Source organism: Fusarium musae, chromosome 9, assembly GCF_019915245.1.
Source record: "Fusarium musae strain F31 chromosome 9, whole genome shotgun sequence".
Taxonomy (NCBI): domain Eukaryota; kingdom Fungi; phylum Ascomycota; class Sordariomycetes; order Hypocreales; family Nectriaceae; genus Fusarium; species Fusarium musae.
This window is the reverse complement of record NC_058395.1, coordinates 727,039-754,910: the sequence shown is the minus strand read 5'-3', so window position 1 is coordinate 754,910 and position 27,872 is coordinate 727,039. Positions and strand designations below refer to the sequence as shown.

General features: G+C 49.9%; 11 protein-coding genes and 1 non-coding gene across 12 annotated transcripts; 8 read left to right on the top strand and 4 right to left on the bottom strand.

Annotated features, from left to right (window-relative positions):
* Positions 1–513: 513 nt before the first annotated feature.
* Positions 514–2,048, top strand: J7337_011509 (uncharacterized protein; the record flags this gene model as incomplete). The annotated part of the gene is made up of 3 exons (XM_044829052.1): positions 514–649; positions 702–1,977; positions 2,024–2,048. 3 exons carry the CDS (start codon positions 514–516, stop codon positions 2,046–2,048), a joined length of 1,437 nt encoding a protein of 478 aa, XP_044675727.1.
* A 699-nt stretch (positions 2,049–2,747) lies between these two features.
* J7337_011508 (uncharacterized protein) lies at positions 2,748–3,701 on the top strand (the record flags this gene model as incomplete). The annotated part of the gene is made up of 3 exons (XM_044829051.1): positions 2,748–3,022; positions 3,079–3,421; positions 3,480–3,701. 3 exons carry the CDS (start codon positions 2,748–2,750, stop codon positions 3,699–3,701), a joined length of 840 nt encoding a protein of 279 aa, XP_044675726.1.
* A 929-nt stretch (positions 3,702–4,630) lies between these two features.
* On the top strand, positions 4,631–5,414 carry J7337_011507 (uncharacterized protein; the record flags this gene model as incomplete). Its single annotated transcript, XM_044829050.1, has 3 exons — positions 4,631–4,882; positions 4,942–5,095; positions 5,158–5,414. 3 exons carry the CDS (start codon positions 4,631–4,633, stop codon positions 5,412–5,414), a joined length of 663 nt encoding a protein of 220 aa, XP_044675725.1.
* Positions 5,415–6,089: 675 nt separating this feature from the next.
* On the top strand, positions 6,090–7,040 carry J7337_011506 (uncharacterized protein; the record flags this gene model as incomplete). The annotated part of the gene is made up of 1 exon (XM_044829049.1): positions 6,090–7,040. The coding sequence occupies one exon, from the start codon at positions 6,090–6,092 to the stop codon at positions 7,038–7,040; it is 951 nt and encodes a 316-aa protein (XP_044675724.1).
* Positions 7,041–8,760: 1,720 nt separating this feature from the next.
* J7337_011505 (uncharacterized protein) lies at positions 8,761–9,558 on the bottom strand (the record flags this gene model as incomplete). The annotated part of the gene is made up of 2 exons (XM_044829048.1): positions 8,761–8,799; positions 9,016–9,558. The coding sequence occupies 2 exons, from the start codon at positions 9,556–9,558 to the stop codon at positions 8,761–8,763; spliced, it is 582 nt and encodes a 193-aa protein (XP_044675723.1).
* Positions 9,559–11,055: 1,497 nt separating this feature from the next.
* Positions 11,056–12,622, top strand: J7337_011504 (uncharacterized protein; the record flags this gene model as incomplete). The annotated part of the gene is made up of 3 exons (XM_044829047.1): positions 11,056–11,404; positions 11,455–12,080; positions 12,134–12,622. The coding sequence occupies 3 exons, from the start codon at positions 11,056–11,058 to the stop codon at positions 12,620–12,622; spliced, it is 1,464 nt and encodes a 487-aa protein (XP_044675722.1).
* Positions 12,623–13,324: 702 nt separating this feature from the next.
* Positions 13,325–14,770, bottom strand: J7337_011503 (uncharacterized protein; the record flags this gene model as incomplete). The annotated part of the gene is made up of 1 exon (XM_044829046.1): positions 13,325–14,770. The coding sequence occupies one exon, from the start codon at positions 14,768–14,770 to the stop codon at positions 13,325–13,327; it is 1,446 nt and encodes a 481-aa protein (XP_044675721.1).
* Positions 14,771–17,260: 2,490 nt separating this feature from the next.
* J7337_011502 lies at positions 17,261–17,353 on the bottom strand. The gene has a single exon. It is a non-coding gene; the product is annotated as a tRNA-Phe (tRNA).
* Positions 17,354–18,545: 1,192 nt separating this feature from the next.
* Positions 18,546–20,964, top strand: J7337_011501 (uncharacterized protein; the record flags this gene model as incomplete). The annotated part of the gene is made up of 2 exons (XM_044829045.1): positions 18,546–19,995; positions 20,045–20,964. 2 exons carry the CDS (start codon positions 18,546–18,548, stop codon positions 20,962–20,964), a joined length of 2,370 nt encoding a protein of 789 aa, XP_044675720.1.
* Positions 20,965–21,300: 336 nt separating this feature from the next.
* J7337_011500 (uncharacterized protein) lies at positions 21,301–24,066 on the bottom strand (the record flags this gene model as incomplete). The annotated part of the gene is made up of 1 exon (XM_044829044.1): positions 21,301–24,066. The coding sequence occupies one exon, from the start codon at positions 24,064–24,066 to the stop codon at positions 21,301–21,303; it is 2,766 nt and encodes a 921-aa protein (XP_044675719.1).
* Positions 24,067–25,540: 1,474 nt separating this feature from the next.
* Positions 25,541–26,816, top strand: J7337_011499 (uncharacterized protein; the record flags this gene model as incomplete). Its single annotated transcript, XM_044829043.1, has 3 exons — positions 25,541–25,644; positions 25,704–26,278; positions 26,443–26,816. The coding sequence occupies 3 exons, from the start codon at positions 25,541–25,543 to the stop codon at positions 26,814–26,816; spliced, it is 1,053 nt and encodes a 350-aa protein (XP_044675718.1).
* A 275-nt stretch (positions 26,817–27,091) lies between these two features.
* J7337_011498 (uncharacterized protein) lies at positions 27,092–27,798 on the top strand (the record flags this gene model as incomplete). Its single annotated transcript, XM_044829042.1, has 2 exons — positions 27,092–27,706; positions 27,754–27,798. 2 exons carry the CDS (start codon positions 27,092–27,094, stop codon positions 27,796–27,798), a joined length of 660 nt encoding a protein of 219 aa, XP_044675717.1.
* Between the last annotated feature and the right edge of the window lie 74 nt (positions 27,799–27,872).

Below are 27,872 nucleotides of genomic sequence, written 5' to 3'. Positions count from 1 at the left end.
AGAAAAGACTCAGTTTTTTATTCGCTTAGCATCAATTGCCTGGAAATTAATAGATCATGTCATTGTTTCAGTTCCCTCTAATAGTTTTCTGGAACAATTGCCGATCACGAGTCCTTTCTGGTACCGCAGGACGGACCCCAGATTTTGGCGTCTACAATTGCCCTGCCCCTCCAACTTTTGGACATCTTTACTCTCGCCTTCGCCTTCATCTCCACTCACTCTCCCAATAAGTCATATCAGCCAATTCTCCCACGGAATCCCAACTCCGGCTACAGTTGACTTATGAACCGTCCTTCCGCAGCCCGGGCCCGAGTCCGGTCCGAACCCATCAAGCACAAGCGGACCCGCTCCGGGTGTCTCAATTGCAGGCGGAAGAAGCGTAAATGCGATGAGAGTCGGCCGGCCTGCGGAACGTGTCGCCGTCGCAATGAGTCTTGCGAATGGGGTCTCAAGATTGCGTTTCGAGCCGAGCATGCCCAATGCTTAAATGCGCGGCATCCTTCGATGCGGAAGATGGCGAGGAGGAGGCAGCCAAGGGAGTTTGAGATTCTGGATGTGACGGATGAAGTCATTCGTGATTACAATGGGGCTGAGACAGAGGAAGAGGATAACGCGACTAGTGAGGATCGTGCGCGGACAAGCACTTCTGGTACGAACTTGATCTGTATTATCGGTCGTTTGTATATCTAAAATTCTTCTAGGCCGCTCAAATCTCATTGTCGGTGGAAGACGTCACGCCTCAAACAATACGCCAAGTGGCTATGCCTCTATACAGCAACCCCGGGTAGTCGATATCTCATCACCGACGTCACAGCGCCAGACTGAAAACGCCGTAGCCGATCTACTTTACTTCAGCCAAAACGGGCAACCTCATTCCTCAGTCGACATTGATCCTGCTCTGCAGGTTTCCATGCAGGCGGTCCCAATTGACATGATAGCAGACTATCCGTACATCGACCAGATGCAAGCATTTACCCCTGAAGGTATCTCCGAGGACGGTATATTCTTGCCAGGCTCTGCGTATCACGAGTTACACTCGACACTCCGTAATCACCTCATCCAAGAGACACGATCAATTGCTCCAACAAGATCAACAACACCGCATGTAGAGGTTCAAAGCTCAGTGGGCGTCTCCTTGGAAGAAACCGAGATCACGATCCCAATACAAGAGTTTCAGCCCTCTCAGACACCCCTGCTCTCTCAGCAAGAGGAATGCTCGCTATGGAAGAACTACTTTGACGAAATTGCCCCCTGGCTCGACAAGTTCGACCGAGACCGCCATTTCCAGCAGATTATACCTACAATGAGCAAGGACAATGACCACTTACGATACTCGATGCTGGCCCTCTCAGCACGACAACTTGAACTCAAGCATACACTACCGACTAATCGTAGCCTTGCCCTCTACCAGGAAGCCATTCATATGCTCCTCCCGCATTTACCAACCCGTGGGACAGCGGTCATCGCCACCTGTGTTATTCTTTGCGTGCTGGAGATGTTGAGCTGTTCGCCAAAGGCATGGCAACGACATCTTGATGGCTGTGCGAGTCTCATGGAAGCGGTCGGCATCAATGGATTCGTAGGAGGAACAGAGCAAGCCTTATTCTGGTGCTTTGCGCGTATGGATATCTGCGGCGGCCTCATATCGTCCGTCAAGACTCTTATTCCTATCTGCCATTGGGCCTCCAAGACTTTATCGATTGATAACGATGTCGAGCTCTTCAAGAATGCTCCAACGTTTGAGGACTGGGCTAACTATGCTGTGTATCTCACGGCTCAAGTTCTGGATCTGTTGGCTGCCTCCCCTACTGATCCAACTCGCGATGAAGCCAGGTTCCGGGCTCGATGGCTCAAGTTGTGGAAGTATATCTCTGAATGGTACCAAGAACGCCCAGCTCCATTGCATCCCATCATGACAATTCCCTCGAGCGAGTCATCCCCGTTTCCAACGATTTTGTACTCGAACCCTGCTGCCATGTCAGGGAATCAAATGCATCACGCTGCATCGATTCTTATGCTACAGAATCAGCCATCGACAGTACGGCTAGGTCATGCTTCCAAACCAAGAAGTATCCTTTGGCATGCAAGACAAGTATGTGGTATAAGTATGTCGAATGAACATCACGGGGCCTGGACAAATAGTGTGCAGCCGCTATGGATTGCTGGAAGATGCATGAGCCATCCGAGTGAGCATAAGGCGATCTTGGAAATGTTGGACCGCATCGAAAGGGAGAGTGGATGGAGTACAAAATGGAGAGTCGAAGATTTGAAGGAATTCTACAAATGCTCCTTGTCAACTGTATGAAAGAAATGATTTATGAAATTCGGAGTTAACAACGGGTTAAGGACAGACGGAGGTATGCAGTTGATATTGTTGTTGATATTTAGCGTTTGTAGGTGCATTAGGACTTGGCTTTGGTTTCATGGACCTTCAAGATTAATTCCAAATGAATCTTTTATACCCTGAAGTCCGAGACCGTTCAGGAGTCGACTGTGAAATTTGGAAAACGTTTTTAATATTTGCGTTGTTGAGCGGAGGCCTTTTGCTGGGGCTCACGTGCTAGGGGAAATAGGTGAGACTGTCATAGGTCAAAAATAATCCCACACATTCTTCAGCGCAAGTCAACATTGAGATTCCCCTCACTAGTCAACCCAAACCTGGAATCTCAACAAGTCATAATTCTTCCGCATCACATCACATTCATTTCAATTTTACATTCATTTGTCTTCACTGTCTTCCTATCGTCATGCCGTCGTCCAAGCCCAAGCGTGTTCATGATCTTATCGCACAGAATCCTCGAGTTCGTGTCTGGGTTCATCCACTCGAGTGGTCTGAGATTCACCTTGAGCTTCTCAAAGCCTCATTCATTGAAATTGACACCGACGATGTCTCTGAGAATCCTGAAGACGGAACAGTCCAGGTGTCTGACTATCGAGTCGTCAGACAGTTCGCGCAAACCTCGATGAAAAACAAGAACCTAAAGCTCTTGATTTGTGACAACGGACCTCTTAAGCTCCTCCGGTAAGAACCGAGATCTTAGTGCCTTCATGCTTGAAATCTTAACTTTGAGAATCTAGTCCTCGCGGATACTTCTGCTTCGGTGAAGAGAGACCTCTTGATCTTCAGGGCGCGATCTTCAACCAACGCGGAGCTATTAGCGATGATAGTTACGCTGGGGCGTTCGCTTTCATCCAGGGGAACCTAATCAGAAACCTCCGTGAAGGCCTCTTCCCTCTTCCCAACCGTCTTCGTCATGACCCTGCCGCCAAGTGGTTACGAGAACTGCGAGTTAAGAAGAATGAGCCCGAGGATCAGTGGCGCGACCCCTACATCTTTTGTGTCCTTCTAGGACTTGCTCAGTCACAGGCAGAGGATAAAACCTCTGCCAAGTACCCTTTCGCCGAGGATCATGTCTTCAAGGTAAACTTACCCCTGCTCTTACATGACTCGCCTAGGATGCTTGTTGACACTAGTGTAGACCTGTGCCGCGCTGACTGATGATAAGAACGAGGACTTCATGTATTTCTATACCGCTGAGTTCTCGGTTGCTTTCGTCAGCAAGTTCGAGTATCCCCTAGACCTGAAGAAGCCAAAGGATGCCATGGCCTCCGAGCTGTCCATCGGCATGAAGCAGATCCTTTTCCGGCCCTACAAGACCTTCCGGGCCCGCCTACTCGCGGAGATCTCCTCTGCCCTGTAAGCAGACGGAGCTACCTGTCGGTTCGAGTAGGTTCCGGGGGCTGAGAACTTACCAACTACAAGCCGACTGGGATGAACAAGGCCATTTTGATTTCTTCGTCGGAACGACAAGTTCAGCTGAATCAATTAGTGGCATCCTACTGATTATGAATGCATGCTATGCAAGGATATGGCACCATTTTATTCATTGCTGAAGCCCATATCGAATTTGTTCAGGTAAGTGCTGATCTTTCGGGAGATCGTCTATAAAGGTATAAGACCATTAACAAGCTGACCACGATAGAACTTTAAGTTTAAATAGGTTGTTATCGGGGATTCCGATAGACGAAGGAAGCACCGAACTGCCTATTCGGTTGCGATTCATGTTACATGCCGTACGCATTAGTCTTCAAAGACCATGGCGGAACAGGCATACCTAGCTATTTTCCACCAGTATTTATACAGCTCGTCACTCCAATACAAAACTCTAAACACACTCTATCGTGCTACAACGGTACCGTGGGCGGCTAAGTAGCCTGATTGAAACAAAGTGGCCAGGGTCCCCCTTGCTGGGCTGGGATGGCTCCCCGTGGGATACCGAAACATCGGCCGAATTACTGTCTCTCCTTGAAGCACGCTCATCACGATCTAGATGAAACCGGGGTGTCTTTTGTTTGCTGCTGGCGGTTTCATGGACGCGTTGCTCCGAAGTTCTCGACTGGGAACCCCTGCTAGTTCCCGTGGGCTTCCCGGGTGGAGATTAGAGGACTTTGGGACTGAATCAGTTGAGGTCGGAAGTTGAATAGGTCAGTATTTGGTTTCTTGTGATGTTCTGAATATAAAAGAGCCAATCTATTCCTCGAACTGAAAGATGTTTTCGCAGGTCACTCACCAATCATCTACTACTCCCTTGTCCAGCTTCAAAGATCCTCCTCCGTTCTTCTCTTCACCATGAAGTTCACTTATGTTCTCCTCGCTGGCCCAGCTCTTGTTGCTGGAAGATATCTCAGTGACGAGGTTACCTCTGGAACTTCAACTCACTACGGCGGCAATGTCTCTGGGGGCACCTGTGGTTTTGTTTCCTACACAATTCCTTCTGGTATTTATGGCACTGCTTTCTCTGGCCCCAACTGGGACAATGCTGGAGTTTGTGGTAGCTGTATTGAAGTCACCGGCCCAACCGGCAAGAAGATCAAGGCCATGGTGAGTGCCCTTATGTTCTGGCGGTTTGTGCGGTGTGAGCTGATTGATCTTGCTCTTAGATCGTCGACAGGTGCAACGAGTGCAATAAGGGTCACTTGGATCTCTTTGAAAATGCATTTACTGCTGTTGGCGGTACGGACGGCCTTGTCCAGACCAGCTGGAGATTGATTTCTTGTGATATCACTACTCCACTGGTCCTTCGTAACAAAGAAGGTGAGCTCTCAGCATACTCTGCTCCTAACTCACCCCAAATTCAAGAGCTAATGTTATCTCAGGCACCAGCGCCTGGTGGTTCAGCATGCAAGTCCGCAACAGCAACCTCCCCGTCAAGAGCCTCGAAGTCAGCACAAACAGCGGAAAGACCTGGATCGGAACGACTCGACGTGACTACAACTTCTTCGAGAACCCCAGTGGTTTCCAGGTCGATACCGTCGATGTCAGAATCACCAGCTCCACCGGCAGCACCATCATCGTCAAGAACGTCGGGGCCACGCCTTCGACTGAATATCCTGCCAGCGGCAACTTTGCTTAAGATAACGGAGTTGTTTCCCTGTTTTGGGGAGAACAGTTGGCAGTGGAGGGCTGGTGGAACGCTGCTAGGAAGATGATTTGATGAAGGAAATATTGGGGGCCGTTCTTGGAAGATTGTACATATTTAGGTTCTTCGTAAATATCGCTCTTTTCGTCGATGGCACCATGAGCTTGACAGTCTCAACTCAGTGAAGTCTCAGAGTAGAACTATGTCCACTTTATGGAAAAGTGCTGATGTAGATAATGTCCGCTTACATGAGCAGTCCGAGATTATTTTCCACAGTGACGGTAAAGCCAAATCTTGGATATCGATTTTAGGCGCTGCTTTGTACATGGTTGGTCGGCTTAATGTTGCTTGGCGTCAGATATACGTGGAATCTGACGTCTGTTTTCCATCTACACAGGCCATCCAAACACTTGCACCTCACACCATCTCATCTCAGAAATACCCGGCATAGACAAGCGATGTCAGCTCTAGGCGTCAGCAAAGTGGCCATTCCATCATACTGCGGGCGTGTATTTTTTAGCGCTTATAAGACACGTATAAATGAGCATTTCCTGATTTTTGAAAATGGGTTCTTTGCAAGACGCCTGGATTTAACGATAGCTAACTGTTCTCTTTCTTGATTTTCATTAGGCCAAGCAGCGTTGCTAAAGCTACTACCAAACTCTCAACATGTCCAGTCCAGGGGCAAGCGAGGAGACTACCCTCCTTGATACCTTCGACTCTCACGAGACCCAAGAAATCTACAATATCAAACCGCATCCGACCACCGGCCGCCTCATAGATTCCTACCCAGTCACTCGTGCAAAGCCCATGCGCGTTCTATGCCTCGGGCAATCAAGAACAGGCACCACGCCCCTCTTCATGGCCCTTAAAAAATTAGGCTACACGCCATACCACATGTCCCTTTCCCTTAGCAGCCCCAAGACGAACCTTGGTCACTGGCGTGAAGCTCTCGATGCCAAGTTCTACGGGAAGGGCAAACCCTGGGGCCGTGAAGAATTTGACAAAATACTCGGGCGGTACGATGCTGTGGCTGATCTGCCGGCCATCTGCTTCGTTGAAGAGCTCGTGGCTGCGTATCCTGAAGCCAAAGTTATCGTCACCCAGCGCGATGTTGATAGCTGGCTTCGAAGTATGGACTCGACGAGAGGCCGAGTCCTCCGGTGGCCTCTGTGGAATACTCTTGCGAGATGGGATACCAAACTAGCTGGCCCGTTCTGGGAGTTTTCAAAGAAAGTCACGCCCGCCAACTTTCACACCATGACAGACTTCTCTGATAAGTCGCCAGCTCGCCAGGCCTTTCACGATCACTACGACCTCGTCAAGAGGATAGTTCCAGCAGAAAGAATGCTCGAGTTTGAAGTCCAAGCGGGATGGGGTCCGCTTTGCAAATTCTTGGATAAGGAGATGCCTGCGGAGGAGTTCCCGAGGCAGTATGATTCAAAACAGTTCGTTTTGGAACATAGCTTGATATGGTGGATTGCTTTTGCCAAGATGGTTGGGAAGGCTTCTTTCATTACTGCTGTATCCGGAGTCATTGCCTCGATATTTGCGATGTGGAGGTTGAAATATGCTGTTAAGATTGCTGCTATGCTTAGGCCGATCGCGAACTTGTCTTGATTTACTAGGTCTTGTAAGTGACAACCACGGTCTCTTGTTTGATTTTGCTAACAACTGACTCGCAGCTTGACAATCAAATAGTTGAATACGATTTCTTGCTTCCAAGGTAGCCATTGTGACCGAGTGCAATGCCCAGGATCGATCGGTATCAGATGCATCATCCACATCCACCATATTACACCAGGTTCAGTTTTCCGCTTCTACCGAGATCCGTTGATCGCAATGCCATCGAGCTTCTGAAGAATCGACTTACTCATGATAATCCTTCCGGCCGGTGGTCAAGGGGTGATTTTCGAATAGACTTCACCTGATCTACATCAACGTTTTCAGGCGTAACTCTAAAGCCATCCGTGCTCGAGGCTTGCAGTCTAGGTTGGCCTACTAAGCATGAATGCTAAGCTATTGAATTTTGGCGTAGTCTGTCTGGTAGCCATGCCTTTTTATGTTAGTCCCAATTGTCCTCTCACCGGCTTAGTCCAACACAGCACAGTTTTTCACCGTATCTCGTCTAGTTCCGCTCGGTTCATCTACCGAACGACCCAAATACCTGGGAATCAAGAGTCAAGACGGGCACTATCCCCAGTTCAACCATATTCGAGACCGCTTCTTGCTATACGAGCCGGCGAACCGGCTGTCACGGTCCTCAGGTCCAGGGTCCTCTAGTTACTAGTAATTATGCGTTATCATTCAGTGTAGCTTCAACCTTAACCAGTGACTTCCAGGCACTGCGGTCTTTACGACAATGAACCGTGGCTTGAGTTCCCTCGCGCTAATGCTACGGAAAGCGTCTAGTGTTGCACCATTCCGACGAGCTGGGAATAGTGACTCCTTTGTTCGTAGGTCTCGAATGTCTCACATTCCTCACGATGCCGCGGGCTTGACTTGGACCTGAATCTTATAACTTAATTACCACTATGGGAGCTCGTATAAGTCTTGAAGCTTTCACTCGAATTCTCTGCCAAGATCTTATTCTGTATCATACTTCACATCTCAAATCTTTCATCATGAAATTCATTACAAGCCTTATTCTCCTGGCCGCGGCCTATGTATCAGCGAAGCCTTCCGGAACGACAGAGTGTGCAGCGATCTACCAGAGATGTATTGAAACAATAACAGTACGAGAGAAGTTTTTCTATTGTTAGTTCAAAGCTAATGTCTTGATAGCCACAAGAGTGCAAGAAGACGGATCGAGATTGTCTTTGCAAAGCTTGGGATAACGTTATAACGTATGTATAAGTTTGAAATCTGTCCAGCCTCACCTATCTTGATACTAATAACGGTCTCTGTAGGTGCTTAGTCGACTGTCCGAATACTCCCCGCTACTGGTTAGCGAAGGAAAACGCCAGGGGTTTCTGTACATAAGATCGATGAATATACAAGCGTGCATTTCTTCTCTTTTCCAACCTTACTCTGCACCTCTGGGTCAGTTTGCGGGACAAGCTGGGTCACGAGGAGGATCTCACAGCACTCTGTTGTCGTTGCCTATTCACAACAGCTTTTTTATATTAGAATGGCATTTATGAACCGAGTTTTGGATGAAAATCTGCAAGAACCACGAGACTGGAGGTACCGTACCCTCGATTCGATCACACGCAATGTTACGGGGAAATGGCCATCGTCTTTTCAGGTTACAGGAGAGGGGCACGAAGGAAATTGATGATGGAACAATCTTTAGAGAGCTTGGTCAATTAGCTTCCTTTACATGCACATCATGGCCAAATTACAAGCCAAAGCCCTTGAGACCTTCCCAGTCCAGCCCCTGTTCCACATGTCAATCTGTCGTGGGACATAAGCTACCTACTCTTTAGCTAAAGGCTGCATGGTATTCAACAGTATAATCTGATTAACTATATATCTGAAACCTCTCTACTACATTCACAAACTACTTCATAAGTCTGAATAAGTCTGAATGGATCTGTACCCTTGACTTTATTCTCCTAAGAATTGGTTCGAATTATCTTTTGCGGTCACTGACCTTTCGGCACTCTCGTGTCACTCCGTTGTAGGGTAGTTCCACTGGACCAGGTTGACGAGGAGTAGGCGGTCCTTGGAACTCGGCTGTTTGGCGAATATCAGATGGCTTCGATCCAACCAATTCCTTGGGTCCATCATCCGTTCCTGTCTGACCCGGTGCCATAGCCATCCCCTTCCCCGTCTCTGGTGTCGTCTCCAGCTTCTGCGCAGACTTCCTTCGAAGCAGATATATGACCGTAACAGCAGTTCCGCAACCCACAGCCAGGCCCCCAACGACGCCGCCAACTATTGCACCTGTGTCACTCCTCGATTCAGATCGATTGCCATCAGAAACCTCGGCAGTGGCTTCTGTGGCGCTTCCCGACGAGGTGGTGCTTGTCTCTGTTGCAGCTGTTGTGTCGCTGGAAGGCTTCGATGTCTCACTTGTCGACGTCGTTTGTGAAACAGTTTTTGTCAATGCCGGGACTTTTGGGGTGATGTAAAAGGTATCTGTCACAGCGGCGGCACCGCAGGCGACGTAGGTGTATTTGTGACCTTCGTCCATGATTAGGTATGCAAAACTGAGGCATTCGAGCTTCATGATATGAATCCGTTAGTTACTTGCCAAGCGCTATGAGTTTGTAGGACCAGGATGTCATTCTGAACTTGGGGTTCTCTGTCTTCGCAAAGCCACCTGCGCACTCATGCTGATCACGACATCGCCAGGGAGAGGTACATCTGGAGTAGCCGGCACTCTTACATATGTCCCAAAGGCCCTTTTGGGTACTGAAGCGACACACACTGCCAGACTCGACTGTCGTCATCCGGGCTGCCGGGTCGCCATTTTTGTAACCGCATTTTATCATCTCAGAAAGTACAGCGTGTCGTTCAAGGCGTTGGGGCGCTCAGCTGGGCTGCAATGTCTCAGTTGCAGTGGAAAGTTTGGCGTAGAGTACATTGCGGTGGCATATGTATAACTGAAACAATTGCAGAGTCCAAATTATTTGCTGCGTATTGGGCTGTTTTGTATCACACGAGAGGGGAAGAGGGACAAGAAGATGGATAGCGACAGAGAGGAACTGCACCTGATTTAGTTGTTTTTATGCTCTATTTCTGTTTGATTGCGGTCACTAAATCATGCTGAATTCAATGGACAGCTCGTCAACCCAGGATAATTGTCAATGATGGCTTGTTTTGGCTGTGTTGTCGAAAGACCGTGTTTAGCACCGTTTTGGACGGTTGACGTCAACCGTTTTCATCGGAATTCGACGTCATGTTCCTTGCAGCAAATCGTTATCTTAACGGGATGTTCATTGGGTGATCCTACTTGGCATCTGACTTGGCTCGATAGGGCAAGTTCCATTGTCATCAACCCTTGCAGAGTCTGTCTGTGATCCTTGTCTGCTGCAAGTTGAGTGATTAACCCATCCAAGCTCCAATGATGAGATGACAGGTTCGGTCTAAACGTGCCGGATTGAAATGAGACGAAGGAAGAGGTCAAATTTGGGACGAGGAGGATTCGCCTCTGGTTATATTTCCCGCGATGATCGTGCTCTCGAGGGCGAGTTTGCGCTGACTCAAATCAGTCAGCAAATTGAAGTCGGAATGTAATCACAGATAGCTCATGATACCACGTCGCAAATAGTTAGAGCATGTCGTATAGTTATCGGCCCAGTCCAATGATTACAGATCTGGCCCCTGCTAGCTCCCGTGTAAACGAGGTCCCCGAATAATGAGCAGTGGAGGTGCAGGTGGGCTGATGGCCGCTGACGCTGACGCTGACAGTACAGTACAGTACAGTAGGCTCTCCAGGTCCGTAACGTGCCCTCGGCCTTCAAACGGCGCTGCCGGGGTGTGTCCTCTAGCGTCTGTTAGCGGGTACTCGTACTGGACGAGGCGTTTGTGTCTCATCCCAACCCTTCCCTTCGAGGCGATGGTGCTGTGCCTCGCCCTTCTCTCAGCCGCGCGAGTAAATTAATTATTGTTTCTTTTAATTTTCCCCTTCTTTTTATCTTCTCACTCTGTTCTGTTTTATCTGCTATGGACTCGAATTGTTGACGAAATGCATCGCAAGGTCTTTGTTCTGAGTGTCCCGCTCGTCTGCTTCTTGTTAGTCACAGCGAGCTTGTACCTTGGCCGAGATCATATAACCAGATTATCTGAGGCATACCTACCGCTCCATGCCCCCTCCTCCTCCCTTAAGACCACGTCTACGGAAACAATAGATTTACCTTTGAGTACGACGTCGGATTTGGTTGACTCGCCTGTTATTGAGGAGCCTCCTTCATATTCGACACTCGGCACCTACACCACAAGTACAATCGAGGTACATACTACACCAACCATCCCCTCTACAACTTCCGCAGCGCCCTCACCAACAACAACAAAATCTGCCATTCCAATCGCAAATGGTGAGTTCCAATCTTCGATTTTCCATATAATAGTGACTAACACGTCCCAGGTTCCGTTCTCTCTACCGAGCGCATCACTCCTTACATTCACGCCATCCTCGATCCTACTTCAAAAGAGCGCCCACGGCTTCAATGCCCTCCCTTGGACACCAAGCGATACAAGGGCCTTCAGAAGAAGAAGGACACTCGGAGAGACGAAAATGACGAACATTCAATCGACTTCTTCTTTGCCCTTAATTTGCGCAATATCGTAGACCTTCTTCCTCGTCTCATGGGCAGCATTGTCGAGGCCATCCAATTCCTTGGACCTGAACGATGCGCTCTCTCAATCGTCGAAGGCAATTCTCCCGACGGAACTGCTGATGTTCTTGTCGCTTTGCGCCCATTCCTCGAGGAAATTGGAGTCGCTTACTTTTACAACAACTCTGCAATTAACCCATCCAAGGGCGCTCGCATCCGCAAGTTGGCTCAATTACGAAACTTGGCCTTGGAGCCTCTGTTTAAGAAGAAGGTTCCAGCAGCGGATGACACTACCGTCCTCTTCATCAACGATGTTGCTGCTTGTCCCGATGATCTACTTGAGCTTGCGCTCCAGCGTCGTAAGCTGAATGCCGATATGACTTGCGCCATGGACTTTACCTACGCTGGTCCTGATCCCACATTCTACGACGTTTGGGTAAGTTTGACTCTCGATTCCTACAACAAGACTGAGACGCTAACACACTGCAGGTCGCCAGGACACTTGCGGGAGACACATTCTTCCCTATCCCCGAAGACGGATCATGGGACAACGCCTGGGACTTATTCAGAGGAAACCGAGAAGCACGAATGCGATACGACGCCCATCTTCCTTTCCAAGTCTTTGCCTGCTGGAACGGCGCAACAGCCTTCACAGCCGCTCCGATCCTCAACGGCCTACGATTCCGCGACCCCAAGAAGGCCGAATGCTTCCAGGGCGAACCGCAACTATTCTGCAAGGACCTGTGGCATAAGGGCTACCGAAAGATCGCAGTAGTACCAAGCATCAGTCTGGAGTACACAGATGAAAGAGGCAAGGATATCAAGAAGCTGAAGGGCTTTACGAATGAGGTCATACAGCATATGGAGGAGGATAAAGCCCATATTGAGTGGCAGTACGAGCCGCCGGAGAAGGTCAAGTGCATGCCGTCTTTTGATCGCCAGACGTGGTTACCTTGGGATGAGTCATTGAAACGATAGATGTCTTACGGTTGTTTTGTTTTGTTCTTTTCTGTGTTTGTCTTATACCAGCATTTTTAGACATGGGAGGTGTTGACGGAGTTCGTTCATACACGGTGGTCTATTCTCTATACCAAAGAATCATAAATATCACGATGGAATTATCACACGATTCCGAGCATCAAGACATTGGCTTGAAGGCCGTTTATGGCTAGTTCATGGATGACGATTGTCATGTGCAATATGGTTACATCGAGTCGGAAGTGGCATGTCCACCGTCTCGGTTCAACGTTAACTCAGATCGCCATGGGCACGCTAATTCGCTGCAAGTCACTGGGTAGTGCTCAGCCCTAGCGACTAATTATAGGCCACCGTAAAGCCAATGCGAAGCCACATGGAACACGGACATGCCCGTTGCAATGGCTGCTTAGTGGTCATTGAAAGGCGAAAGCGCCTGGCATCGACACTCACTCAGGGTCATCGACGTCTTCGTTCTTGTGGGTAGCGAGTAAATTACAGCAATATTGTTGACAGTATCTAAGCCATCTAACTAATGTCTCATGTCGTAATCGTGATCTATCTGATGCGTTCCGACGTCCTTCGAGGGTATGAGATAACGGTAGAACTCCCAGGGCCAACAAGCAAGATAACATAAATACCCCCGTCCAAAATATTATTCACTCCCGTACACAATTCCGTGTCGTCATCATTCATATCTCAGTTTCACATTCCCTTTCCCTGAATACGCTCCGCAGCAACACCATAGGCAGAGAGGGTGTCGCCAACCTCGCATGGATCCTCACCGAACTCGACCTTCTCAAATCCCTGAGGACGATCCTTTTCCAAGGCCATCTTGCCCATCTGCGCCTGGCATCGGAAGCTTCCAAATCGATACTCGACCACAGACCGGCCGCCCTTTGAAGCATCCCCCTGAACGATGAGTTCGGTGATCTCGTCAACCTCAAAGACGAAGCGCTCCTCGAAGAACTTTGTGAGGGAGCTGGGGTTAACAAAGGTGCTTTTTCCGGTGATGATAAGAACACGAGATGCAGGTCCCAAAATTCCTTGCTCCCCATACTTGACGCGGTTGTGGGTGACTCGCACAGGGAAGCCGCGAACACTAATGCCCTGAGTGAGAGACTTTGAGAGGAGTAGCTGAGCAGGACCAGGGGTGAAGAAAACGACCTTTGCGGCGGCAGTTTCATGGCGCTCCCAGTCAGGTTCGTTGATTACAGAGCACCAGATACGTCCGACGTTGCGGATCTGTCCAAGGAGTTCATGATGAGTGACATCAGGTGGGAGATTGGTCAGCCAGAGGGCGCAGTTCTGGTCTGGGGTGAGGCTCAAAGCGCTTGCGTTACGTGTGTTGTGCTCTCCTTTGTAGTTGTCAGAGAAGACAGACTCTCTAGCTTCATCTTCACGAGCAATGTGGCTAGGAGGGCGAGCGATCGCAGCCATGGGCCTGAAGCCACGGGCATTTTGTTGGCGGGCAGCCAAATTGAACTTCTGACGATAATCGTCTTGGCTCTTGGCGTATGGGACCTTTTTCAGAGCGTCCTCGATCCAGGCGGGGAGAGCAGGACGCGGAGCCTCTTGGATGGGAGCCACGGGTGTCTGAGCAAGAGGGATAGTTGTTGGGAGAGGCATGCTTTTGTGCTCGTTGATTCCTAGCTGGCTGAAGTGACCCTTAAGGCCTTCCCAAATGGCTGGAGATGGAGCCAAAGCTCCAGGGAACAGGCTTCTGGTTGAAGCAGCATGGTCAGGGGGAGGAGGAATAGGCTGGCGGATAGGATAGGCTGGTGTGGTTAGCCCAGCCGTATTCGACTTGAAGGTCATAGGCTTTTGAGGCACGAAAGCATAAGCCTCATGGTTACGCGGATGCATAGGTATTGGTTCGTTTCGGAACTGAGGAGCTCGATAAGTGGTAGTTTCCTCGATGATAGCGTTCAGATTGGTCTGGGGAAGAGGGCCTCTATCCTTACGGAGACTGGGTGATTCCCCAGCAGCAACCTGTGAGAACTTCATGTGGGACTTTTTCTTGAGTTCAGAACCTGTGCTAATAGTGCTAGGTCTTGTAAATGGGCTGCTCAGCTCATTAGGGGGAGGAGTAACGTCGGGATCAGGGCTGCTAGAACTCTCCCGAGTGATTGGAGTAGGAGGCGTTTCCATCTTGAAGAACAGTCAAGATGGAACCGGTGGTGAAGATAAGTTGAAGATGAATAATTATGATATGCTGGATAAGTGTCGATACAGTAGGGTACAGTAGAGGAGAGTTGAGTGAGATGATGAGGATCAAAGATTCGAAAGCCGATAGAAGCGAAGAACAATTTATAGTCCTCCTTGTTGGAGAGTTAAGATTGCCTATTGTTGTGATTGAATGGTCCGTGAACAGCAAAATCTCCTTGGACAATGGCGGTGGTCGTTTCTATTCATTCATCCCGCCTTCATTGAAAGCTGATGTGTGAAGCGGGGTTCCGAATAGAAACAATAGTGGTCGGCCAAAGAAAGTAAACTAGCAAGAAGAATCAGAATATACCGAGTTATGTTATCGATGATTTGCTTCGCCAAACTTTGCACTCCGCGATGGTTGAGGCACTCGGTTTGCAACCGTGGGCCTCGGGTAGCTGCGTACCTAGAAGATGTTATAGAGCCTGCTGTCCGACGATAAGTCAACTTGCGGTCAAGAATATTTAGATGATGAAAGAATGTTATTTGTAAGGGTAAATTTCGAGTTTGTGTTTTGATGTATGTGTCGACGATGTGGTTGCTATAGCACGGTAGCCTGGGCACGCTGTCTATGTCACCTGGCAAGCAGCTGTTAGGTAGTCATGTGTCGTTTGATATCAGACGATGACGTCTTATTTCACATACAGTGACCGTGAGTCAGGCCTGTTTAGTGATTTGATTCCCATAGACAAGCGGTGTATGCTTCAGGAGGGAGATGCGGCAACTTACCGTTGAGTGTCACCATGGACTTCTGCAAATTCGGACCCAAGGCCCTATACTCTGAAGGCATTGTCCAATCTCTGCCTACTGGGAAGTCTATTCCATCCCGAATCCCATAATATAACTCTCTGCGTGATCTCTTGCACTGTGTTCGAAGAGCCATGGTATCCCATCCCTTGTCCGGTATTTACCATTGTCTGGCACCCAGTGACTGCCCTTCTCCGGGCGAGTTTTGCAACTCCATCCCCAAGGCCGCATTAGCCCTACACTGCGTGAGCTGTTGCAGGGAATTCGCCCTGCATCTTCCAACGTATGTACCTCTGCGGAATCGTGCGCGAGGTTTCACAGCCGTCAGTCCTTTGACCTGGTAATAAAGACCAGCACCCAATCGCCCTTGCGGCAAACAGAAAGCCACATGTTTTCTAGATGCTTGTCCACAATTTCTATGCAGAGAAGCGCGGAATGGGTTGACGACTTGCTGAGCATTCGGGTAAGTTCAGCTTCGGTCTTGTCCAGGCAGGATGAGAATCGGCCATGCAAAGGATGACAAGTGGTCAGGGAGAACTGTTGAAGAATGCCATCGTTTGGGAGGTTCATTGGGGGATATCCTGTCGAGACAGTGATAGACAGACAATGAAGACTAAAGCCCCTCTGACTTGTGGTCATGGCATATCAGAAGGATCGCTACCACATCATCTTCACAGCGGATCCGCGTTTCCATGCTTCTTCGGCTCGTCAAAAAGGCCTGAAATCATCTCCAAAATTCACTTGAGATGTCGGGTTGCTCATCCTTCCATCCATGGCTTCTTCCTCCACAAGAGGAATCGTCGCTTCGACAGCACGACAAAGAACTGAAGGGCAACCAGCCGAGTTTTCGAGTGCTGGCCCAGGAATTCGCACCAATTTCTTCGGTCAATGCATACTCGCCTCCCTCTCTTTCGATAGTAGACATTTAGTCATGTCTTTGTGGGACTGGTGGATATCAGAACTGTCGGACACGCAAAGCTTCATGGTGGCCCATAGCATCGCGATATTGCATATCTCCGGGATGTCAGGGCAGTATGTGTATAGTTGTCAATTTTTCAGCAAAAATCTTGCCGCAAGAATGCTTTTGAACTTGATAAGTGCTCTTACTCTCAGACTGTTCATGACGAAAAGTGGCTTATCAGTTCATAGCTCGGCACGAGATGTGCTTTTTTCAGAAAGACCCGGCTGACCACAAGAACTCGACGACTTGGTGATGTCGGATATACAATGGCTTGTGGATCTTCGCTGGTCATTGTTGTCCATCCAATGATGGGTCAATGGACGCGGCGTGTAGGTCCATCAAGCAAAGGCCGCTTCTGGGACGTGTTGTTTCATGAAGTGCAAGCGTCGAACCACAGCAATCCGGTCGATAAATGCCCAGCATTTTGAAGAAGAATTCAACAGTAAGAAGGATGAAGTGCTGGTAATCCAATTCTGCCATTGATTACTCGAATTTGGATGTGATCTCCTGATCTTCATTCACCTCGACACTCGGGGATTGTGAAGCATTTACGTACGGTTTGCAGAACAACGTGGATGAAATACATGCATTAAAAGAAAAAAACTAAAGGTAGACCTCTCTTTCTTGCTGATGGCCAATATCGGAAAGAATACAGTTCCTGCTCATCACAGACAGCTTCAGTGTCTGCATCTCCACTTATGGAGATGGACACCAAAAAAAGAACTTGCGGTTTATGTGGATCGAACACATGACCTTCAGATATCAATTGATTGAAGTTTGACTTCAGTCTGACGCTCTCCCAACTGAGCTAAACCCGCTTGTTGAGTTGTTGTCCATTATTGTAGCCCATGGCCATTCAGTGAAACACATTGCCCCGCGACTACGACGGAGAGATGGTATTTCCAGTCAGTGGCCCAGCATCTGTGGCTATCCTCATTGACATTTATTTTGTTACCCAAAGTTGAGTGGAAGCTTGGAAGTGGTGTATATTGAAAGCCAATTCAAGTTCTTCCTCACCCTCAGTTGCAGACTACGTTACACAGTAGCATTGACAGCATCGTATGAGCAGACTGGCGAGTAAATCGATTTGGCTATAGTAGCACACGACATGAATCTAAACCTTTATTTCACTCGCATGGAGCGGCAAGTCTCACTTCACTTCCGGACCTTGATGATATGATGCTGCCTCATGAAGTGCCTTGTGTTGAGCCTCCTGAGCTATCGAATGCGGATGCCTTGTGCGGGAGCTGGGCGAAGTAGGGCTGAAAATCCAAGACGTTTGGACAAAATAACACAAGTATTGTCCCAGGTACAAGCCTGATTGTCGCTGTCAGTTTGACCATCCTGAGGCCTCTTTTCTTTCAGCTACCTACCAACACTTGCCAAGTGGTGGGTCATATTAGGCAGAGGCCCAAGCTCCCTTAGCGGCCGGGGAGGAGTCAGGACTTACAGGGTCCCCCACAGGAGTTGTCGAGCTGTAAGTCCTAGGCCAGGGGGTGGAGGACGGCAAATATCACCTCACTTGGATCCTGACCATTAAGATCGACGTTTCGAATGATGCACATAACACAACCAACAAATATGCATAGATAGAAGATAGACTTTATTTTCCTGTTACTTCTTCTGTCTTTCAAAGTATTGACCAGTAAGATGTGCTATCAAATTGCAGTTGGCGGTGGCATGGATGGCTATGGATGGATATCTGCCCTCAACAACTCAGACGCCTTTTTGCGGACTGAGGTGCCTTTACACGGATGGATGTACCTGTGCATGCAGCTTCATCTGTTGCCGTAGGTACCTTTAGGCGGGCAATGGCTGAAAATGACGTTAAGGCCAACTGTGAGGTAACAATGGCACCAGGCACCAGCAAGTCCTAAGCTATCAGATTGGACCCCTCCCCTGCCAACCCTGTCTTTGGAAGCCAAAAGTAGGCTTTATTTACTGTCATCTTGGCCCGGGCTTGTTTTATCTTTTCTCCACTGAGGGCTAGGACGTTTTTGAACTTTAACCATGGAGGCACCTCATCCATCGTCAAATACGTCCCCCCCTCCACCTCCTGGGCCTCCCCCCATGCGAGTCACCTCTATCTCCGACTCCAAACTTGACGAGTACCTTGGGAGCTTCTTAAAATCTCTGTTCATCATGCTTGAAATGCTCGAGAAAGTTGGCGACAACATTTCAGACATGACTTGGAAATGGAAGTACAAGTTCCTCCACCGCAAGAAATCTCCTCTCGATGAGCCACTTGATCTTGAGAAAGAGTACAAGGAGGAGGAGCCCGGCGAGATCAACCTCAAAGATCCATCTTTTGGTGCCGACACCTTCATATATACCCTCTACGAGGGAAAGCGCTCGGATCCTACGAGGAATGATTGGGACTGGCAAAACTTCCCACCCAAGCAAGTGTCCACCGCCATTACCAAGACACGAGACTGTGCTGCCATCAAAGTGTACAAGATCAAAGACATGCAGAAGGGCGCTATCTCAGGCCGATACCCTCTCAAGTACCACAGAGTCGATGTCCAGAACCCTCTTCTTGTCAGTGCAATCGAGCCTATTCTGAAGAAGGAGGAGAACCTCCATCTCGATGTCTGTGATGCCGCCTTGTTCAAAGAGCCCTTCCGCCCTCTGTGGTTCTGTCAAGATGAGATCCGAGTCTTGTATCGCAACACCAAGCAGGGCGATCCGCTCAAGGGATACCTGCAACTGCTTCTCAGAGTTCTTGATGAGATCTTCCGCGATCTCAAAATCAAGCGACGAAATTTGCTCGACAAAGGTCTTATTGACTTCCGTACGGCCTGGACTTTATTCCCCAAGGACTCTACAGTCTACAGCTATGGAATGAACTCCGAGTTCATTGCCAAGGTGGATGGTACCGAGTACGACACTAATGATGGTGTCAAGCAGCTCGTCCTGACAGCCAAAGTCATGGCTTTCAACGGCGAGGAGTTCATCTGGAGGAAGAAAACGCTGACGATCAATGAGTTCGCTGGAAACAAACCCATCCGTGACCTTCGTCATTACCCCTTCGAGATGCATCCAGAGAAAGATGCCATTGAACAGCGCTTGTTATCTCGGGGTCACAAGGTTCTTGACCTACAGGGCTTGGCGTATTGCTCATACAACGGCATTGCTCTGCACCCAGGAGAATCTAGTGTTGAGAAGCACAACGTGGAGTGTCGTGTCCTAGTCGACGTGGTCGGGTTTAACAAATACCATCTTGCCCAAGGAAAGCGCGAGAACAAGGACCCAGAGATTGAGGTGGTCGATGTATCAAACCGCCGCCGTAAACAGGATATCGCCGAAGCCAAACCTGAGGGCAAACATCCCAAGACACAGCAGAAGAGACTCAATGAAGAGGATCAGGCCAAGAACAAGGAAGAGCTTCTTAAGAAGCCCAAGGAACTTGCATTCATGACCGAGCTCATCGGTGGATACGCCTTGAAGAACAAACTCTGGGGTAAGGCCGCTGATGTCTGATGGGCTGTGCTTGTGCTAACAATCTATAGTTTACTTCTACGTTGAAGATCTTGAGCCGATTGTCTGGAACGATCAAGCGTACTCCCACCTTGTCTTTGACGAGCAGCAGAAGGATTTGGTGCTGTCGTTCGTTGAGAATCACAGTCTTACCAACGGCCCCAACACGGCTATGGAAGATGTAATTGTCGGCAAGGGACAAGGTCTCATCATGCTTCTGTCCGGCCCTCCTGGGACAGGAAAGACCCTCATGGCCGAAGCGATTGCGGATCGCTCCCACCGCCCTCTCTTCTACTTGCAGGCTGAGGATCTCGGTATTAATGCTGCTGCTCTGGGTGCAAACATCAAGCGAGTGTTTGAGATGGCTACCGAGTGGAACGCTGTCATCCTGCTTGACGAAGCGGACGTCTTCATGGCAGAGCGTAACCCCAACGACATTCATCGCAATGAACTTGTCAGCATCTTTCTTCGCGAACTCGAGTACTATCGCGGCATCATCTTCCTGACCACCAACCTGTATCATACCATTGATACTGCGTTCCGCAGCCGAGTCAGCTTACATCTCCTCTTCAAGTCTCTCACCCGTGAGGCTCGCGAGACCGTTTGGCGCAAATTCCTCCGACGTCTGTCTGACAGCAACCGAGTCACTGATGTCACCGATGAATCTCCTGCTACGGGTTCCACCACGCCTAGAAACGGCGGCACAGACGACAATGTTGGAGGAGAGATCACCGCAGCCTGTGGGGACAAGCCGCTTGATGACGAGGACATCGCCGAGTTGTCACTCTGGCAACTCAATGGACGAGAGATCAAGACAGCTGTCAAGATGGTCCGCAACTGGTGCGATCACAAGGGGTATATCATGACGCTGTCACGATTGGAGAATGGTATCAAGGTGACAAGCCCCCATTCCAACAAGGATGGTGATATCGATAAGGATCTTTACGAGTGATTTGGGGTTTTCGTTCTTTCGTTTTCAAGATACCAGCCTGGAGGTTGATGGTTGTATTCTGTTGCTATGTTCTGCTTTGTTACCTTACAAGTCCACCAAAATGTGGCGATTCTTTAGCACTTTCATCACAGATGAACCAGAAGCAGATATGTGAGCTTGTTGCTATTCCATGTACTCCATACAAGTGCTTTCGTAATGATCCGTTCCGTTCCTAACCCATGCCTGCTCATCCCGAATACAGTAATTTACAATAAACCTCAAAACCAGATGTCCACCCTACCATCCTTTTATCGCCGAAACAAAAGTTTTGCACGTGTATATCAGACATTAATTAATTCAGCCCCTTGATCGCGGTCCTCTTCGTACACCAGTTTGTGCTGGTCTCCCCGTCTTGGTCACGCCTGTAGGAACAGAGCCCTTGCCCTTGGTGGCTGTGGCTTTGGCTGCTCCTCGTCCTCGTTTTGGTGCTGGAGCTTCAGCCGTCTTTGAGCTTGTGAGCTCTCCCTTTCCAGCCTTTCCAGCCTTTCCCTTTGCGGGCCGTCCACGAGCCTTGGGCTTCTCTGGTTCGGCCTCCGCCTCGGCTTCGACAGCAGGCTCTGGTGCCTTCTTCGCGGCAGCTCGACCACGAGGCTTGGCAGCAGGCTTCGACTCTTCAGGTTCAACGGCCTTGGAGCAAGTGGACTTGCCACGCTTGGGTGCGGGTTCTTCCACAACTTCCTTGGCAGCCTTTGTAGGCCGTCCGGTCTTTCGTCCTGTAGATTTGCTTGGTTCCTCAACAACTGGCTCCTCGGCTTTGCGTGTTGTACGGCGCTTCTTCGCGGCAGGCACGGATGCTTCAACTTCAGGCTCAGGCTCGGGTGCTGTGCGTTTAGAACGTCCACGCTTTGTGGTGGCGGTCTCAGCAGGAACATCTTCAGTGGCCTTTGCTGACGCAGCTACACGTCCTCGCTTCTTGGGGGCCAACTCGGGCCCAGATGCAGCATTCTCGGCCAACTTAGTAGCGGTCTTGGCAGCTCCACGCTTCTTTGTAGGTGCAGGCTCACTTATGGCCTCTTCGACGGCCTTTGAGGCAGCCGCCCTTCCACGCCGTTTGGGAGCCGGTGCTGGTTTTTCCTCCGGGGCAGACTTAGCAACACGGCCACGTCTCTTGGAAGCCGGCTCTTCAGCCGCGGTGTCTTCGGCAGCTGCAGCACGACCTCGCTTCCGCGTTTTGGGCTCTGGAGCAGATTCCTCACCTGCTGGCGTCTTAGTCTTGTTGGAAGCAGGACGTCCACGTTTCTTGGGAGCTCCAGCAGGCTCCTCTTCTTTGGGCGCAGCTGCAGTTTGGCGACCACGTTTTGTGGCAGGTTCTGCCTTCTCCGCTGGAGTGAAAGCAGCAGCCTTTCTCGTAGCCCGGCCACGCTTAGCTGGTGAGGGAACTGTGCGTGGCTTGACTGTGCGTGTGCTTTTCTTCGTGGCGGGAGCATCGTCAGTCGAATCGGCACCTCGCTTTGCCCGACCAGCACGCTTGGGTGCTTCCACCTCTGGCTCGACTTCTTCTTCCTCTTCTGTTGGCTGAGGAGGATTCTTCGGTGGCCTGCCACGTGGCTTTGGTGTTGTCGTAGGAGTAGCTGCGGCACGAAGTCCAATGGCCGTCTTGGGTGTCCGGGTGGCTGTAGCTCTTCGAGGTGTCGCCACAGCCTTGCTAGCACTGGCAACACGACGGCCTCTGGCAGACAAGGGCTTTGATGCGCTGGGGACAGTGATTGGAGTGGCTTCTGACTTTCTGGGTCGGCCTCTCTTTGCGGTACTTGGGGGCGCGGCTGGAGTGGCCACAGCATCGCTCTTGCGTGGGCGTCCTCGCTTTTTGGGAGTCTGATCCGCGAGAACACTTGCAGGCATGGACTTGCGGGCTCGTTTCTGGGCTGACGAGGGAGCGTTCTTAACCGCGGGTGAAGCTGGCGCAGAAGCAATGCTTCGGCGGCCACGAGTGGGCTTTGTAGTAGACCCTGAAGCCTCTTCCACAACCCCTTGTGTGCTTCGTCGGTTCCGCTTTGCGGATGCTGGTGGAGCAGGTTCTTCACCATGCGATGGTCCATCCTCAGGCGCAGGAGCTTGGGAAGTGAATGTTGCCTTTTCAGGCTCTGACATTGATTTCAGTTCAACGACTAGTGAGGGAGTAGAACCAGCTCTTTCGGTCTGTTGTTCTAATTGTGTCGAGGTAGCTCTTCGATTCTGAGAGTCTTCTGGTTGAGGCGTCGCCACGACTGCCGGAGGTGGCGCTGACATACGCTTTATGATACCTCTGCCAACCGAAAGCAATGCTTTCTTAAGAGAACTGGGTCCTGTGGCAGGGGCTGGGGCAATTTCTGGTGATTTGGATTGATTTTGCGCTGGGGTTTGCTGGCCATCGGCGGCTTCCTCAATGGGTGTCTGGGTGGGCGTTTCTTCAACGCGATCGGCTTCACCATTTTGAACAACATTGCCAGGTTCTTGCTGAGAAAGCAATTCTTCAGGCTCCTTTTCTGAGGACTGTACGATGGTCTCTGTATGCTCATAAATCTCAACGCGTGACTCCTCAACGACGGGGTCCGCGCCTGCCTCCGTGATCACTTCTTCGGTGGTATTTGACTGAATGATCGAGTTCTCTTGCGCACCTGCAGCGGATTCGCGCAACGGCGAGAATGGGGCGCGTTCGGGGGAAGTAACATGATGCGTATCAGTGGGTTCCTCAACGATAGCGGACTCCTGTGGCGTATCATCTTCGGGGGATTCAGAATAACGCGAAGGCTGCTCGGGGAGAGCAGAGACTTCGGGGGATTCGAGACCGTCACTGTTGAAGGTTGTATCGCGTTGCCAGGGCCAGCTGGGAGGAGGACCAGGGCTCAAAGCATTCGAGGGTGCAGCTTCAGGAGCCGGGTTTCGGGGCATGAAAAGCGGGTTGAATAAAGGAGAAGCCTCTGGGCGATATGATTCGGCAAAAGAGGTATCGTCAGCCTCGGGCATGGTGTTGGGCACACCAGGGGACGAAGAAGCGACAGCTACACGCTGACCAAATCCAAGCCAGTTTGAGGAACCAGAGCCAGAGCCGGAGGGGGCGTCCTGGCCAAAGTTGTAATCCATTGCTAAAGGTGAAGCTGTAGATGGACCATTGATAGGAAATTGGCTTGTCGAGAAGAGAAAGAAAAGTGAGGTTGAGTTTTGTTTTGTTGTTTACTCGATTTGCATGATGATGTACGGAGTATGATCCAAGCCAAAGCTCGTGTTGCGACGCGCTTCGTGAGCGCGATTAGAGTGCATCTCCACTTTTTTTATGAGGGATGACATAATGTGTCTTCCCTGTCTGTTCGCGCGAGCACTTGCAGTTGATCTGATCTTGGCGCTTGGCATTTGAGCTTAGCGTTAACATCCCAATCTCTAATCTTCTTCTTCATCTCAACCTCAATTCGAATGTTGATGTTTCAGTATTAAGATTTATTTTCGAGGTTCAAGACATAGATGACAGAAGCAACATGACTCAGGCATGGATGGTATCGCCCAGCCTCGCATTCATGCCCGCGCCCTGTGCACTCCATTGGGGCAGTTACTCACTAACGATCCCCAGATGTGTCGATGCATGGAGCCGACACAAAATACGATGCGTTCAATTAAACAACAGCGCTAGAGATACCTCCCCATCAGGGGGCAAGAAAACACCGAACCTTGATACAGGGTGTCAAAATAAACTAAGTAAAGAGTCCCCTAAGCTTAGGCTAAATTTACCTAAAGATTTTTATCACTTTGGTTTAAGGTCCTGAGTTTTCTTTCCTTCCCTAGCTCCCTACAACTGTATCCGCTATAAAGTTATCTCTTTATCCCCAAAAGTTTAGGCATGTGATGCAGACCCAGCTAATCTTGCACTGCCACCGCCTAAAGCCCAATCAGGGATTCATCAAACAAAGCACCCAACTGCTGTCATTGAAACGGCCTGCAAGTGACGTTATATCAGCCAAATCAGGTATCGCGAGGCCTCCTCCATGATACCCTCAGGGTCCCTTACCGCCTTTCCCCTGCAAGAGCTGCGGTTCCTATCGGCCGTGCTCGATGACTACCGGATGCTACCCCGGGCAGAGAGGTTCTTCCTTAACAATACCGTGACAATGTCTCGTCTATTGTCAGCGAATTGTGGTGGCCACCTACATCCACTGCGTTAGCCCGCCGGGTTCTATTGTCAATGCACCACTTCCGCTATTGCAGATGCCTTCACAGCTTGCATCCCGGCTCCTCGGCTTGGCAATAATTCGCTCAAACACTGCCTGCTCGCACTCTCTTCTTGCTCGAACGAGTTGGTCTGCAACCTGCTCGCTCACTTTTATTACTTTCCTCGGAAAACGGCACAGAGCATCCAGACCTTACGCCCGTTCAAGTTACAAACAGCCCTGAAACACCTTCGCACTGGGGCATCGTCTTCGGCGTATCAACGCCAAACAGACGAACATGTGGCGCCCAAATCTCAATTTTGTCAAAATACACTGTGAGTGCCGTTCTAGTGACAAGGTGCTGAAAGGATGCGGCTGACAACGCTACCTGGCGGCACGTAGACATCTACATCATCTGCATGGGTCTGTCGAGCTTCTTGTTCATCTATCCGGAAGGCAAGCTGAGTGCAATCGATGCCTATTTCTTTGGCGTTAGCGCCTCGACCGTTACCGGTTTAACTACGTGAGCCACTTTCCACCACACTTTGTGGGCTTCAACGGTGCTAACCGTTTTCATTACAGAGTCGATGTTCCTGTACTGAAGACATACCAGCAGTTGTTTCTGTACTTCGTGCCATTAGTGTGCAATCTTGTGACAATCAATATTATAGTCGTGGTCGTTCGCCTTATCTGGTTCCGAAGATACCTCAAGAATGCTGGTCAGTTCGTTCTCGCCTTTATTTGGCGGCCACTGCTGACGGTTCGCCATAAAGCTCCTGCTCTGCTCAGCAGACGCAGACCAGTGGATCTAGATCCTAAGGAGGATCCAGAAAATGGAGCTGATAATCCCCTTTCAGAAGTACTTGACAAAAGACCGGGACTCGCACGATCTGTGACAGAACGCGTACATAAGAATGCCGCGGAACGGGATGCACTCCCTCCAATAGAGGCTCGGAGTCGGACTGATCCAGCTCCTGACCATCCAACCCAACAACGGCCGGTAGACATTCTTTCACCCACAATTAAGGAAGAGAGGGTCAAAGAGGAAGACCAGCACGAAACGAGAATCACTTTTGATCCTTCGACCGATCGCCATCCTCGCCATGAACAGCAGGAGTCGACTCTCTATATCCCCGGTCCTCGCGCTCGAGACCAAGGTACGCCACTATTTGCTCCTTTCCTCGTACCAACTGACGTATCTAGGTCTTCCTTTTGTCGAGCTAAATACTGAGCGACGGTTCAGCCGAGACACTCGAGATGGTGCGATCCCTGTCTGTTGCTGCATGTGTTGCATGTGATTTGAGCTAAGCCCTCCTTCTAGAAGACGTTATTGAACCTATTTCGCGAACTCAGTCCACCCCGATTGGTATCCTTCGCCGTAGACGTAGTGCGGGCCTTAGTCTGGCTAAAGTCCGCTCCGTCGAGCGCGTCGCCAACGTTGCTTCGTCACTCTTTGTTATTGGCAATCCTACTCAAGCGCCTAAGGAGCGTCCGCTAGCCAGGGCACCAACACTTGCCGTGGGTGACTTTCCCCGGCTATCTCGAGAGGTAACCATAGGGCGTAACTCCATCTTTCACAACCTGTCGTCCAAGGACCGAGAGGAACTGGGTGGTATCGAGTACAAAAGCCTAAAGCTCCTACTCAAGATAATCATTGGCAAGTCTTCGGGCGGTTGGCCAGGGACAACCTGCTAAATGCCTACAGGCTATTATGTTTTTCTTCACTGCCTCGGGGCTGTCTGCTTGATAGCATGGGTTCAGAATGCTCCTAAGAAGTACGTTGAGTACATCGACAAGTGCGGGCAAAATCGAATTTGGTGGTAAGTTTCCTCCTGGGTTATGGCTTCTACCCTTCTCACATTTTATCTAGGGCAGTGTACTCTGCTCAAACCATGATCACTAACTTGGGTTTCACCTTGACTCCCGATTCAATGATATCTTTCAATGACGCCCCAGCTCCCCTTCTCATCATGAGCGCCCTCGCCCTTGCTGGCCACACCTTTTACCCTGTCCTTCTCCGGCTTGTCATTTGGGCTACCTCCAAGGTCGTCTCGAAGCAGTCTTCCCTTCAAGAGCCGCTACACTTTCTTCTCAATCACCCGCGGCGATGTTATACCCTTCTTTTCCCCAGTGGACCAACCTGGGCACTTTTCGGTATTCTTGCCCTCCTTAATCTCGTTGATGTTCTATTCATCATACTCCTGGATTTGGATAACTCGACTGTGACGGTACTTCCTGGGTGGCAGAGGTTCTGCGCCGCTGTGTTTCAGGCTGTTAGTTCTCGACACACTGGTACAGCCAGTTTCAACCTTGCCAATGTTAACCCGGCTGTGCAAATGGCTTTGCTCATCATGATGTACATCTCCGTGTACCCCATCTCAATCGTCGTCCGTTCTTCAAATACCTATGAGGAGCGCTCTTTGGGCATTTACGAGCATAGTCTACAATATGATGAGGAAGATGGTGGCTCATATTTTGTAACCCATCTCCGGAACCAGCTGAGTTTCGATTTGTGGTACATCTGTCTTGGGCTTTTGTGTATCTCTATTGCTGAGCACAAGAAGATCATGGACGGCAATGATCCGGTGAGGATGGCTCCACAGTGCATTGGCTACAACGCTCACCATAATAGGCATTTACGATGTGGCCGATGTTGTTCGAGGGCGTTTCAGCGTAGTAAGGAAGGGCCTCTTCATCATGATCGTCAGAGCTAACCGTGATGTAGCTGTAATGTCGGCTTGAGTTTAGGAT